Consider the following 15,909-nt stretch of genomic DNA (forward strand, 5'->3'; position numbering starts at 1 on the left):
CCATTGAGTTAGTTTCTTAGGGAGGCCAATTGTCTCTCTTTTGGCAAGGTAGCTAGTGGCAACTTCCAGGGCACATGTACTGTGCTTCTGCTAATCACCCCCAAAGAGATTGCTGCTGTGCTCCTAAAACCAATTTTGAAAACATACCCTGATTGTGTCTCCTAGGCTGTAATTGGACAGTCATCTCCCTCACCAGGGGGCTCTGGCCAGCTCATAGGCAAGTAGTGTCCTGATTGGACAAGAATGGGACTGGCAAAGGGGACACCGTGTACATACAGCCTTCAGTAACAGTGTGATAAAGGCCTTTTCCATGTTTGGTTAAGTAGCTGCAGAGTAGTCCTTTGTGAGGTTCCTGCCAGGGCAGAGCAAAAACACCTCAGGGCAAGCTTTCTGCCCATTGTCTGTCTGGACTCCCATATCTCCTCCCGTAAGAGTGCTTTGACTGGTCAGACCCTGTGGTTTGAATGTTAGTGCTCCTTATGTGTCTGAGTACTTTGTCCCCTGCTGGAGGCATTATTTCCCATAGCTGTGTACTCTTCAGGAAGTGGAGCCTTGCTGGAGGAAGTGAGTCACTGGGGGAGGGGCTCGTGGTTTGGTACCCTGCCCACCTAGGCTTCTGTGGTGCCTGATGCTCCTGGTGCCATGTCATTCCGGCTATGATGGTCCGTGCATTTATAAGTTAAGTAAAGCTTTCCTCCCCAACTTTGAGTTTCTGCTTTTGGTTTTGGTCACAGCAACAAGGAAAGTAACATATACATAGATCCCTTTTAGGTAGAGATTTGAGACAGGCGTCTTCTGTCTTATTTAGGGCTGGTTTTGAATAAACTTATTTTCTTCCACCAACTTCTGTCTCTGTGTCTTCTGTGGTGTGGTGGAAGTGTGGACCTCAGATTCTGGTAGCAAAAAGATAAGGAGCCCATGGGTTCCTTTGCTCCCTGTTTTTGGAAGAGATAACAACACTGGCCAAGAAGAGGCAAACAATAACCATGGGAGCAGGGGTGCACTTCCTGCTGGAAGCTGTGGAAAACAACAAAGACACAAGTTAGAGATGAGCCGGGGGAGAGATTTTTAAAACATTTTAAAGCAGGGTCTGGTGACACACGGCTTTAATCCTAGCACTTGGGTGCCAGAAGCGGGTGCTTCTCTGAGTTCAGGGCCTATGTAGCAAGTTCCAGGCCAGCCAGGGCTATGTAGTGAGGCACTGCCTCTAAATAAATAAATAAAAATAAATTTTACACACACACACACACACACACACACACACACACACACACACACACACACACACACACACACACACACACACACACACACACACACGTACACACTTGAGATGGGGTCTCACTATGTAGTTCTGGCTGGTCTGGAACTTGCTATGTAGATAAGCAGCCCCTAACTTGCAGAGATCCACCTGCTTCTGCCTCCTGTGCAAGATTAGTTTTATTTTGAAATCTGAGTGCATGCACGTGTGCCCATGTAGAAGCATGCACACATGAGTGTAGCTGCCCATACAGGTGGCTGTGAGCCACCAGTTATGTGTGCTGGGAAAAATCAGATGTGGTGGCACACATCTGTGGAGACGGACAGGAAGTAGAGAAGTTGGAACCCCAGAATTTCTTGACCACATCTGATTGTTTTTAAATGTGGGTGCTGGGGATCCAAACTCAGTTTGTGTAGCAGGCACTTGACTGACCCATCATCATCATCATCCAGCCTCCCTCAACACTGTCAACCTATTTAATGCCCACAACAAACTTAGGAGGTACTTATTTTCCTTGTCGTTGGTTTGATAAAATTGTAGCAGAGGGATGTGAATGTCCCATGTGCAGTGCAGGTAGCAGAGGGGGCCTCATTTATGCTGTTTCCTCTTTTGGAGACTCTTTCCTCAGACACTTATGAGACAGGCCCCCCCCCCACCCCCCCGCACGCCCCATTTTGCTCAGCGTCTCTCCTCTGTGGTGCTTTCCTTAATCACCCATTTTAATATTTAATAATACTCTCCTACAGCGTCCCCTAGACCCCGGTCCTGCTCAGTTTTGTTCCATAGTACCTACCACCCACTAACCTATGGCTTATTTTGCTTTCTGCCTCATCACGCTGGGATGGAAATCCCCTGAGGGTGGTGGTATTCACCTAGCCATTCCCTTGCTGGAATAGTTCCAGCACACAGGAAATGCTCAAGGAATATATACGGAATGCATGACTTCTAGCTGTTGTTTAATATGATGCTGCTGCTACATCAGACACAAAGTGACATCACCACCCTATAATCCTGTCCATCCTCTTCAGCCCTTTTCATAATAATTAGGATAATAATTTTTATTATTTTTTAACTGTGCATGTGTGTGTGTCTCCTGGGTATGTACAGGTGAGTGCTGGTACCCGAGGAAGCATCAGAGGCATCAGAACCCCTGGAACCGGAATAACAGGTAGGTAGTTGCGAGCTCATAAGGTTCAGGAAACCAAACACAGGTCCTTTGCCAGAGACCAGTACAAGATCTTAACTCCTGTGGTAGTTTGTATGCATTTGGCCCCCATAATCTCGTAGGGAGTGGCACTATTAGGAGGTGTGGCTTTGTTGGAGTGGGTGTGGCCTTGTTGGAGGAAGTGTGTCACTGTGGGGGTGGACTTTGAGCTTTCCTATGCTCAGTGTTGGACTTGACTTCCTGTTGGCTTCTTCAGCACCATGCTGCCATGATGAAAATGAACTGAACCTGTGAAACTCTAAGCGAACCACCCCAATTGTTTCCTCTGTAAGAGTTGCCGTGGTCATGGCGTCTCTTTACAGCAATAGAACACTATTTTTTCATGCCATCCTCCCAGGTTAAATTAACTTTTCCTTTCTGTTAATGTTTAGAGTAGTCCTAGCAAAAAGTGGGCACTTAGAAGGTACTAGACCTCCTCCATGTCTGTCTATCTGTCCTTACCGTCAATCTCACTAAAGCATGTGTTTATATCCCTCCTCCATGTGCAAGGGACTTCCCAGACACCTAAGCCCATCATCTCCACAAACTGGCACTTCATAAGCAGAGTAACCAGCTCAAGAGGTTCAGGCACCTGCACACCTCTGAGAACTGCTGACACACCCTGACTCCAGAGCCTACTCACTTTTATCCCACAGGTCACATTCAGTTCTTTCACAGACCTGGTCTCAGCCTAGAGCTCATATGTAGTCCAGGCTGGCCTTGAATTTGCAGCAATCCTTCTGCCTCAGCCTCTCCTTTAGCGTGCCAAGATTAGTCATCAGACGCCATAAGCAGCTAAATTATTTGTTCTTTTACTCATTCCCCTGAGACAATCACTCTGCGTCAAGGTCAATGGTAACACCACAGGCAGGAGGAAGATGCTTCCAGAGAACTGAAGTCCAGGGTTGTTGTAGAATATTGTTTTAAGTGTGTTACTTTTGTTCATGTTACATTTGTTTAACTCTGTGAAGCTGTGTTATTGTGCCTGTGTAAAACACCTGATGGTCTAATAAAGAGCTGAATGGCCAATGGCAGGGCAGGAGGATAGGCAGGGCTGGCAGGCAGAGAGAAAATATAGCAGGAGAAATCTGGGGGGTGGGGAGAAGAAGAGGGGGGATCAAGAGAAGGAGGACGATAGGCGCCAGCCACCCAGCCATCCAGCCATCCAGCCACCCAGCCACCCAGCCACCCAGCCAGCCAGAGTAAGAGTGAAAGTTAGGTATAGAGAAGTAAGAAAAGGAAAAAGCCCAGAGGCAAAAGGTAGATGGGATAATTTAAATTAAGAAAAGCTGGCTAAGACAAGCCAAGCTAAGTCCTGGTGTTCATAATAAAGACTAAGGATAATTTAAATTAAGAAAAGCTGGCTAAGACAAGCCAAGCTAAGTCCTGGTGTTCATAATAAAGACTAAGGATAATTTAAATTAAGAAAAGCTGGCTAAGACAAGCCAAGCTAAGTCCTGGTGTTCATAATAAAGACTAAGCCTCCGTGTGTGATTATTTGGGAGTTGGGTAGCGGCCCCCCAAAAGAGAAAAAACAAACAACACAGAGTGGAAGGAACTGGGGAAGAGCAGTACTGGAGCGCCGATGTTTGAGCCCTCCCAGGGTCGGAGGGCCTGCTACGGGCCTTTCCACACATTGTTCTCATCAGACTCTTACAGGGTGAGTTTCAATAGCTCTCCTTTTTCATGCACAGCAACAGGCACGGAGACTAAGCTACTCCCCCAAGACCATGATACTGCTGCACTATTGCTTGTCACTGGCAGAGGTCACAGGTAAAACTAAGCTGCTACAAACAGCTGGCTGCATTTTTCTAGAAGCATGCCAAGGATTTTGATGATGTGAAATATTTTGACATAAATCCTTCTTTGTAAATCCAGCAATAAAGAGCAGATTGTGTAGTGTGTGTGTATGTGTGAGCGTATGCGTATGTGTGTGGCACACATTGTTTTGCTGAAAGGAATTACTTAAGAGAGAAAAACAAATTAACATCCTGTTGGCATAGTTTGGATCTGTTAATAAACATGCAAACATGTTACTATGGTAACCAGTATAGATCATGTGAGGGGTAACAAAGTAATTACAAGGGAGACAGGGTAGTTTAAATGACTCAATTTTTCTTTTTCATATTTTCTCCCTTGAATCTGTTTTGCTACCGGTTTGAATCCTTGGCTTATTTTTGAATGGTTCAGTACTTGGTACCTTGAATTTGGGCTGCAAGTTTAGAAGACCAAACCGGTTTATTGTAACATAACCCAAAGGACTGGGCAAGTTACGTTTTTTAATATACTGTTTCTCACTGAGACAAAGACAGTATCCTAACCGGTTAATTTTAACAGTCTGGTTTTCTTGTTTGTTTGTTTCTTTTTGTCATGTAGCCCAGGCTGGCCTCAGACTCCCTACATAAGGTAAGAATGACCTTGAACTCCCAATCCCCTCTCTTCTTCCCAAACACTGGGGTTAGAGGCTTGTGCCCCCATGTCTGGCTGCATGTTGTCTTTTAAAGAATCCATCTCTTGAGTTGCAAGGAAAGAGGAGGGGCCCTATACTCTCCTGGCTCACAGGGGCTTTGGGATATGCAGAGAGTATGGCTTCTGCTAATGGAAAGATAGTGTAAGAATGAGAAAAAGTCTTAGAGGATCTGAGTTTCTTTAGAAATTAGGTGTCAGTGTTCCAGAACATCTGTGAGTTCCCTAGACAGACCTTAGTGGGATCAGTGAGCCATAGACACTATCTAGAAAAATCAGGTCTGGGGAGAGTTCACTGACCCTACTTAGGAAAGGAACTGCCAGGAAAAAAAAATCTACGGCATTAAGCTAGGTGGGGTGGCTCATGCCTGTAATTCCAGCACTTGGGAGGCAAAGGCAGGAGGGTCTGAAGCTTGAGTAGGGAGTAAGTTCTAGAACAGCCTGAGACCTCATCTAAGAAGAAAAGAAAGTAGTTGGTAGCACTTCTCTCCTCCCAGGGTTCACGTGTGGATCATTCAGATACAGTTCCAGGAAGCTGGAGTAATAAGAACGTTATCAGTGAGCACAAATGGCCCACTTAAGACATGAAGAGCATCCCCTACTGTGGTGGTGGCAGGAAAAAAATCAAAAGAAAACACTGCAGTGATCAACTGAGAACATTCTGAAGCCAGTTTCGTCATCAATCAAGATAAGTAGGTACTAACTCTGTCCAATCCAAGATCATCCAGCTACTTTGTCCTCGGCTAAAGTGAAGGTTAGCCGTTAGACTGTGGCAGATGAGGCTCAATGGGCGGGGAAGTCTTCCAGAACCACCAAGTGGGCCAGTCTCCTCTCCACCTTACTTCAGAGTCCATGCTCAAAGGAAGAAAGAGCCCTCCCCGCAGCAGGTGCGTATGTCTCTCCTCTTACCCTTCCAGACACTTCCATAGTTGGGGCAGCCAGGAGGACACCAGATGCTGGTGCAGCTCTTGGCTGACATACATGTCTCGTCCCTTTTCAGTTTCTGAAAAAAAAAAGTCACCCAGCATGCTGTTGTCTGCCAACCCCCCAGGCCGCCACCATCTACAAGTTCACTTCTGGAGGCTATACAAGCTTGTAATTGACAAATTTCTGAAAAAATAAATATGTTTACATTACAAAAGAAATGGTTAGGTTACATACTGCTGGTGACCACACTGTAGACTTTCGGGTTGGACTCCAGTGCCTTTCTCTTGACAAGGGGTTGGATGGACTTCGTATCATAATCTTGAGGCCATCAGGTATCAGAACTGCTTCTAGCCCAGTGATGTAGACAGTGACTGGGACATAGTAAGAGGCTTCATCCCTCACCATTTTTCATGCTCTCAACAAGAGGTGGCTGACCTGTCTGGACGGGGACTAAAGCTTACAGGTAACACTGATTTACTATTTACGGTCTGCTAAGGAATGTTTAGTAATTTAGCATCGTAGTTTACTTAATCTTCATAAAAGCCTTGTAAGTTATGCTCTAATGCTCATTATGGAGTTTTTATCTCTCTTCTTACTTGAGCTCTGGGGAACTGGACTCGGCCTCCAGCATGCCATACAGCCACTCTAGCCTTGGTACTGCTCATTCTGTAGAAGAGAAACTCCAAGAGCGTAAGCTCTTTGACCAAGAACATGTAAGCTAATGATGCTACAGATGGTTATGGAGCCCAACATGGTGGATCTGGGGTCAAGCTGCCCAGTTCCCTGCCTTGCTCTTGAAAAGCTGGTTCTCCAGGCCCTGTCCACAAAGAGCTTATAGGGCAACACGAGGTCATTGATTTTCCTAAGTATGTAATGGTTTCAAGTATTCACTGAAGACAAGCCAAACATCCAATGCCTGATAATGTAGATGGCTATCCCAGCTAAATCCTAACTCAAGGCTGAGTGAAAGTTGTGTTTAAGTGGTTTCATTACAAGAGAGCAGTGTGTGTGTGTGTGTGTGTGTGTGTGTGTGTGTGTGTGTGTGTGTGTGGTGGGAGGAGGGGGGTCCAAGCATCTTTTTTTTTCTCTTTCTCTGTCTCATTTGTTTTTTGCAGTACTGGATATGAAACACAGGACCTTGTGTATGCTAAGCAAGTGACATCCTCAGTTTTGTTCTGGAATACTTTTCTTTGAAGTTGACAGAAGGGCAATATATATTCCCTCGGTCTTCTGTCTGTGTTTCAAGTTGTTATCTTCTTTTCCTTTTTTTTTTTTAGACTGGGTCTCATGTATCTCAGTCTGGCCTTGAACTTGATATCTTGTCAAGGCTGGCCTTGACCTTCTGATCCTCTTGCAAGTGTACATTGAGAATTGTGGAAGCTGGTGTGTTCGTACTCATTGTTAAGCACCGTTCTTTTCCTCATCTTCTACCACAGTTTTTCATCCTCTGACCAACACAGCTATCTCAGATCTGTGGAGCTGTCAGGGACCAAGACGTCAGGAACCAAACATGAACCATGGAAAGCACTAGCTAGACCAGAGAACAAGTCGTGAGCCCCTTCCCAGAGCAGTAACCAGAGGCCCCCAAAGAAAAGAGAACATCCCACAGTCAGGTGCCATGACAACCGAACATAAAGAGAATTCCATGGTCAGGTAGCCTAGCAACAGAATAAACTGCCCCTGACCAGTGACCTTAGCTGACATCTCGCAGTTGCACGATCTGCCTCACGCGTCTTGCACCCCTTCCATGTTCTGCACGCCCCTTTTCCCTTTCCCTCCTTTCTGCCCCTTCCCCTCCTATGCTATATAAGCCTTTTGGAGAAAAATGAAGTTGGCAGCTTGATCAGAATCTTGTCTTGCTGTCCTCCTTTGTGTCGCCCTTCCCTTTCATTTGCTCCCACAGGTGGGTTGCCCCTGTTGAAACCCCGCTGGCCAGGGCATGGAGCCAATATTCACGTCATTTGTATTGCTGCCAAGAGGAAGAGGGAGGAGATAACAATATTGACAGGTCACCTCTCCCTGGTCTGTATGGAGTGAGCAGGCTAGACCTCTGCTTGAATAAGCCCTGTACAACACTGTGGGGGATGGAGCTGAGAAGTGCTGGGTCTGAAGTACAAAGGACAGTGTTGATGAAGGAGTGGAGAGAGACTGGGAAATAAACCACAGGTAGCTGGTGCAGCTGGCTTTGACTAACTCTGTGACTGCATTTGTGTGCTGGGGAGGACCATTGTTCTGAATCAGATGGCACAGAACGTGCTACAGAATTGCCCCTTAGCAGCACAGCTGGGCAGCAACATGAAGGAGTGAAATGAGATCCCTAACTTTTCCTAAAGAGCGTGCTCTTCTTTTGTCTACTGTGATATCTTGAATGTCTCTTTTTAAAAGGTGGTTTCTCACAGTATCTCCAGAGTTGCTTTTAAAACACTGATCAATTAAATAACCCACTTCTTTTCTGCTTTTAAATTATATGTGCTGGTTAGTGTTTCACCAACTTGGCATAAGCTCTGTGTAATTTGGGATTAGGGACTCTCTAGTGAGAAAATGCCTCCATAGGATTGTTCTATATAGGCAGGTGTGTAGGGCATTTTCTTGACTAGTGACTGATGGGGAAGGGCCCAGCCTACTGTGGGTGGTGCCATCCCTGGGCTGGTGGTCCTGGGTTCTTTAAGAAAGCAGGCTGAGCAAGCCAGGGAGAGCAAGCCAGAAAGCAGCACTCCTCCATGGCTTCTGCATCAGCTCCTGGTTCCTGCTCTGATCTACCTGGATGATGGACTGACACCAGGCTGTAAGATACAATAAATCCTTTCTTCTCCAAGTTGCTTTTGGTCAGGGTGTTTATCACAGCAGTAGAAACCTAATTAAGACACTATGCACTTTTAAAGGTTTACTTGTTTTATGTTATGTGTTTGAGTGTTTTGCCTGAGTGTGTGTGTGTATGACTTGCATGCCTGGTGCTCATAGAGGTCAGAACAGACATCAGAACAGGAAGAGCTGGAGTGTGAGTCACCATGTGGGTGGGTACTAGAAACTGAATCTGAGTCTTCTTGGAAGAACGGTCAATACTCTTAAGCCCTGAGCCATCTTTCCAACCCATTTTAAAGAGAAGGTCTCACATATCCTAGGCTTGCCCTGAATTTGCTATATAATCAGAGGGTGACACTGTACTTCTAATCTTACTGCCTATACTACGGTGTCTGGTTTTATGCCATGTTGGCATTCTACCTCAAGGCCCTTGTGCTGGTCACCATCTTCCCAGCTGAGCTACAAAACCCAGCCCTTCCTACAACTTTTTATTATTGCTGCTGTTTGTTTTGTGTCTGTTGTTTTTGTGATAGGGTCTTGCTGTGGCTGGCTCTCTGTAGACCAGGCTGGTCTTGAACTCACAGAGATCTATCAGTCTCTGCCTCCCAAGTGTTTAGTATTAGGATTGTGTGTGCTACCATGCCTGGCTGATGTCCTCCATACTTCTGATGACTTATCATCCACAACTTAAGGTAGATTCAAGGCCAATCAGGTCCACCAGAACCTGTTGCCTGGAGAAGCCCCCTGGTCCCTCTCTAGGCCTCTCTCCTTCCCATACACTGCTCTTGAGCCACCTGGGGCTTGGTAGTTCCCCATGATTTCACTGTATGTTTTCTCTCTTTCACTGAAAATCTCTGTGTCCATTTCAAGTCCCATGTAGCCCTCTGTTGGAAAGCCCACCTCACCTTCTCCAGAAGCAGAGTATCTCCCTGCATGGGCCAGCCATAACCCATCTGCTGTATCACTTGGGACTTTCAAATTCATACATTAATTTCTGCTACCATTGTTCATTAGACTCAAGTCCCCCTAGAATAATGATTTTGTTTCGATTCATTCTGTGTTGCCAGGATATCCAATTATAACAGAATAGGGTTAGCAAATAGAAAACTAGAAAGTAAAAATTTCACTTTTTGTGTTAATTTGAGAACTTCTTATGCATATAATGACCTTGACCTCCCTCCTGAAGAAAAAAGTTTGATGGAGAAGATATATTATAATATACTATCTCCTGTTGTGGAATATTACTTTGACTATGTAAAGATGTGTCACATTTGTTTACATTGCAGAATATTACTTGAACTATGTAAAGGTGTGTTGCATTTGTTAATGTGCAATTATTTAACTAGGCGAAGATGTGTTGCAATTGTTTATGCTGCATTTGTTTAATTATGTAAAGATGTGTTACATTTGTTTTATCTTGCCTGCCTAAGGTACCTGATTGGTCTAATAAAAATTTGAACAGCCAATAGCTAGGCAGTAGAGGGATAGGCGGGGCTGGCAGGCAGAGAGAATAAGTAGTAGGAGGAATCTAGGCTCCAGAGAGAATGAGAGGAGAGAGAAAGAGGGAGACACCCAGGGAGACACCCAGGGCCAGCCAGACTGACAGACATGGAGAAAGCAGTGAAAGTAGGACGTATGGAATGTGGGGGCGCCAAAAGTATTATGCTTCTTCTTGGGCCACCAACCAGCTCCCAAATCATGACACAGGGACTTATTATTAGTTATAAATACTTGGTCTTATCTTATGCTTGTCCCACTAGCTCTTATAATTTAATTTAACCTGTTTCTTTTCATCTGTGTTTTGCCTTAGGGTGTTTTACCTTTCTTCTATCCTCCATGGATAGCTGGTAGCTGCCTGCCTCTCCATCTCTCTCCTTCTCTTCTCTTTTTTTCTTCTCCCTCAAGCCTAGATTTGTTCTCCTGTGTATTCTCTCTGCCCACCAGCCCTGGCTATCTCTCTACTGCCTAGCTATTGGCTGTTCAGCTTTTTATTAGACAAATTAGATGCCTTAGGCAGGCAAGGTGAAACAAATGCAACCCATCTTTACATAATTAAACAAATGTAACATATCTTTGCCTAGTTAAACAAACGCAACATAAACAAATGCAACACACCCACACATAGCTAAAGTAATATTCTGCAACATAAACAAATGTAGTACATCTTTACATATTTTAAGTAATATTCCATAGCACTATTTCCTCCAATCAAGGTTTATTAAATGTTTATATTTTCCATGTAATGCAGTAAACCTTCCTTTACCATCAGTTTTACTTTCTAGAAATGTTATCAATTTCTAGTCAACTGTGGTCTGAAAATTTTACTTGAAGAATCTCAGAAACATCATAACTCATAAATTTTAGATTAGGAATCATCCTGAGTAGCAAGTTGAAATCTTGTGAAGTTTTGCTCTATTCTGGTTGAGATGGGAATCACACCTTTGTCTAGCGTTTTCACACTGTATATGCTACCCGCCTATGTCACTCCTTTGATTTCATCTTATCACAAATGCACTGTATTATGTCACATTACAACAAGAAGGAGGAGTAAACTGCAATAAGATACTTTGGGGACACAAAGTGAACATTTAAATAACCTTTGGCTTATAACAAATTCAATATCATAGGTATGTATGTATGTATAGTAAAAACCTATTGTATATATAGGGTTTGGTAGTATCTGAGGTTTGTAATCATCCTCTGGGGTTGCTGGAACATATCCCCATGGATAAGGTGGTACCAATGCAGAATCTCTTTTTTATTTATTTATTTTTTTTTTTGAGGTAGTAAGTGAAAAATAAAGCAGAAAGTCAATTTAGTCTGTTAGTTCCATTATCACTGGAGGTCAGTATCCATGTTTCCATTCCCCTACTCCAAGCCCACTCAGGGAAAAAACCCAACAACAACAACAACAACCAAAACCTTCTATAAACCAAGAGTGATCTATGAGTCTGATAAATATAGATTCAATTTAGAGCAAGCTCACCTTTTAGCAGCTGGCAGTTATATGTGCTCAGGTTTCCAGCCGACCGCAAGTTTATCAAGTCTCCGTTGGGGCTTTGGCTCTTACTTATGACTTCAAATAATTCATAGGGGGGGATCAAGACTTCTTTTCTGAGACAGAAGTCTTGCACAGAGGCACCCAGGCAAGTAACAATAGTAAACAGTGTTCGGTTTCCAGACACCCGTGTCTCCTCTCTTAGCAGGGAGGCAGAAAGGAACTGGCCAAATCGAATGGTGGCACCAACATTGACATCAAATTTCGTGTTCTTCATCCCATGGTGCACCTTGTAGCACAGGCTGCTGTTCTTTGTGGAGCTCTCTTTCCTCAGCAGCTGGATGGCTGAGGTGAGGTAGTAGTGCAAATACTTGAAGTGGAATGACTGACTGTACTGGCTGGGAGACCCCACAGCGCTGGCCATGGCTGTAGCCAAGTCAGAGCTCACATTTCGATTCAAGGTGTAGACCAAAAGGGCCACTACGTGTACAGTGGTCATACTCTCCGGGATAGCCTTGTCTTGGCTCAGCCAGGTTATATGGGCCTTTTGCCATGCTCTGGAGTAATACTTATGAGTGCTTATTTCCTTCATGAAGTAGTCTCCTTGGCTTAGTTCCTCCATGACCTGCTTGCGACAGCCTTGGTATTGATCATCAAAGGAATCTGGTGTCAAGTCAAGGTCTACCTTAAGAGCAGCCTATAAGAAAAAGTAATCTTGATTTGTATTACTTGAGTCTGATGGAAATGAAGTTGCAGATTTGTTGTGCCCTGTGCCCTACTGTGTTTTACATGGAATGTTCAAGCATAGCCATTATAATGACCCCCCATGTTATTCCTACCTGGGCTTGGATGGTCATTATTCATAATAGGCACAGAAAACTCAAAGGCTTATCTTCCCAGGGTGGAAGTGTTTTGTACCATAGAACTCACAGTGTTTCTACACGTTGAATTTGTTGAAGAAATAAAGCACTAACCTTATAGTTTAATTATACTTTCCACTTCCTTTAGTTTCTCTTCATATTCTCTCATGGATATCACAAAGAATGTTAAGAGCTGGGTGTAGTGGCTCATTTTTATAACCCTGGCACTGGGAAGGCTGAGGTGGGAGAATTGCTGAGTTTGAGGCCTGCCTGGCCTCATAGTGAGTTCACGGACAGCCTTGGTTATAGTATATGACCCTGTCTCAACCCAACCCAACCTAAAAACAACTGTGTGTGTGTGTGTGTGTGTGTGTGTGTGTGTGTGTGTGTGTGTACACTTTACATCTTACTGTGCATGTGCATGGAGACCAGGGTCAATGGCATGGGTCTTCCTCTACTGCTCTCCACTTTATTTTTTGAGACAAGGTCTTCCAGTGAGCCAGAAGCTCAGCAGTTTAACTGAGTGCTTGGCCAGGGAGCTCTGGAGCTCTGGGGATCTGCCTGTCTTCACACCCCTTTCCCACTGCCAGCACTGGGGTTATAGACATGCATTCCACCACACTTGGATTTCATGTGCATTCTTCAGACTCAAACTCAAGTCCTCACGCTTGTGTATCAAACACCGTAACTCCTGAGCCTTCTTCCAGCCCCCTCCCCCATATTAAATCTTTTAACTTTATGAGTGATAAGTAGTGTTGGATTCTCCAAGAGAGACTTGTTAAAAAACAATCTTCTTGCTTACTTAGAGTCTGGGGACAAAAAGGAAGAAAAAACAAACAAACAAACAAACAAAAAAGCCAAATGTGGAAGCTGAAATATCACCCTTCTTCCTCAGTAAGACCATGTAGGTGCACGCAGCTTTGGGACTGGTGGCAAGCTGGCTTAAAAGTAAATTCCAGACCTAGTCAGACCTGTCTCAGCAGTTGCTGGCAGGACTGAGGCCTCTCAGATAACATCTTGTCATGGGGGAAAAGCCCTCATGCCATAGAGATTAGGTTAGCCAAGCCCCACAGTGGAGAACAGAGCTGCACTCCATGCGGGCAGTTATTCCTGTAAATCTTACCAAGAAAGCAATGTTTCCAGGGGAGCCATGTGAGTGAAGAGTGAGATGGGCTAGGAAAGTCCCACCTCTTGGTAGTGAGGGGCTGGAAAGTACATTCTGTGTGGTGGGGGAAACACTGAGTATTGTCTGGAGAGGGTTGGAGTGAAGCCAGAGCCTTGGAAAGAGGCTCACTAGGTTCCATCAGCTCATGATTGAGAACCTTATTTGAATCACCTACAGCCAAACAGATGCTTATTTCTAGGCAAAGCAACAATGCTTTTCTCATGAACAGTACTCATCAAAAGGCAAGATTCTGTCCAAGGTCAGGGTTGTTGGGAGTGGAACTAGAAAGCACACGATTTGGTATTTTAACTGTGTGGTTTACAATGACATGCTGTCTAGTTGCATGTAATCTAGATCCCATATTTAGGACTGATTGAATGATGTTAACCAGTACATCAGATTTTAAAATAAGCTTCCAGTAATCCAAGCTAGGTCAAGCCAAGCATCACATTCTGTCAAATACTACAATGAACTCCACCACATTTTTAACATGTCACCAGATCTCAAATATTTCCCTGTATCATTTGTTATTATTAGCCCATTTTCAGTATATAGACCTTTAAGTTAGAATACTCAAAACTTGTGCTGTCTCTATAAAGTTGTCTCCAGTCAAATAGGCTTATTTCATATTATTTGTCCTGTGGAAACAGTCTTTTAATACTCACAACGAATCAGGAAAATAACTCTCTGGTACTCACTTCCATTGTGCCAGATTTATGAATTATAAGAAATTTAAACTTTTTTTTTTTTATACCAATTGTTTCCATCACTTCACTAACATCGTTTGCTCCTAGATTGCCAGTGCCTAAGTTCTTATCACTTAGGTGGCCACCATGTGAATGTGCTATTGGTGCATAGATCACGAAGATCACAGAGAGACCCACTTTTCGATTGCCCCTACCTCAGTGCTCCCAGCGGGTGTCTGCAGAGCACAGAGCAACAGCAGCAGCGGCAGCAGCGGCTTGAGCTGTCCTCCTGGAAGCCAGAGCTTTACCTTCCTGCCTGCAGCGCTTGAGAGAAGTGTCCTCTTGGGTCTACCGGTCAGTGGGCCACAGTGGCCCTTCGCATCAGGAGAACCCCGTTGCCCCGAAAGCCTCATTCCGAAGTACTGTCTAGAGTCTTCCTTTGGCATTTTCTCTTCGGGCTGTGTCTGAGGTTCTGCTCCTGCTGCAGCAGCTGTGACTTCTGCTGAACATCAACAACCGACACCTTCCTTCGGCTCCTTTGTAAAGTTGGAGTCCCTGGAAGAGCTAGATGTCCAATTCGAGTCAGTTTCAAATTTTAAAAGGGCAAAAACTCGCTCCTTATCTAGTCAGCATCCAGGGGGAGTGCCAAGGATCTGTTCAGGGTCAGGTTTTGCAGTTCAGCCTTGCCTTTCCCAGAATGGCAGGAAAAAGCATGTTGGGTAGTGCTTTGGGGCCAAGTCCCATTATCTGGAGCCCCAGGCTTTCATTGTGAGCAATACCAGAGGCATGTGCCGTGCAGCTGGGGAGATGCAATCTTAAGGTGGCCTGTGTCAGGCTCATCTGGTGGTACAGATAGCCCTGCCCTGGATGGTGCTCCACAAGCAGCATACGCTTTAAAAGTTGTATGCTTTCTGTTTTTCCACAGTGCGTTTGAAACATCCCCATCTGGAGATGATGGATGTTTGGTTCGGAGCTTTGAACGTTTATTTCTTCTGAGAACTTCAGGTCCCCAATCCATGTAATTCCATGATGAATCCCACACACAGGATTTAAGTCAGCACTTCCACAGTTAGGCACTTCCTGCTCAACTCTGAATTCCATTCCACTACTCCTGACCTTTCAGACTCTACTATCTCACAGACACTGTCTGTTTATGTTTTCTGACTCTTATCTAACTCTGAAGAGAAACCAAATCCTGTTCTTGGAAATCCTGGTCTCGCTTGCTTTTTACAATTTTAAAGACTGTCCAAAGTCTCTGATGATCTTGGCAGTTCTCCCTGAGCGGAAGCTCAGAGAATATAGAGAAGCTATAAAAGAGGAAACACATGTTCTCCAAAACCTATTGCCTGGAGAAAGCCACCATTTCCATTTAAATTTTGGCCTTATACCAACCACCACTCATCACCCACCACTCATACATACACACACACAGCAGAAGTGAAGCCACAAGACTTTTATACTGTTTCTCCTTAACTTTTATTTATTTGTGTGTGTGTGTGTGTGTGTGTGTGTGTGTGTGTTCAACTTGAGTATCTTCCTC

The 15,909-nt window shown here is 44.5% G+C and overlaps 1 protein-coding gene across 1 annotated transcript; it reads right to left on the reverse strand.

Annotated features, from left to right (window-relative positions):
- Window positions 1–886: 886 nt before the first annotated feature.
- Art4 (ADP-ribosyltransferase 4 (inactive) (Dombrock blood group)) lies at window positions 887–14,782 on the reverse strand. The gene is made up of 3 exons (XM_036181990.1): window positions 14,585–14,782; window positions 11,647–12,355; window positions 887–1,017 (listed from the first exon to the last, which is right to left on the reverse strand). Exons 1-3 carry the CDS (start codon window positions 14,780–14,782, stop codon window positions 887–889), a joined length of 1,038 nt encoding a protein of 345 aa, XP_036037883.1.
- Between the last annotated feature and the right edge of the window lie 1,127 nt (window positions 14,783–15,909).

Source organism: Onychomys torridus, chromosome 3, assembly GCF_903995425.1.
Source record: "Onychomys torridus chromosome 3, mOncTor1.1, whole genome shotgun sequence".
In the NCBI taxonomy this organism is placed as follows: Eukaryota; Metazoa; Chordata; class Mammalia; order Rodentia; family Cricetidae; genus Onychomys; species Onychomys torridus.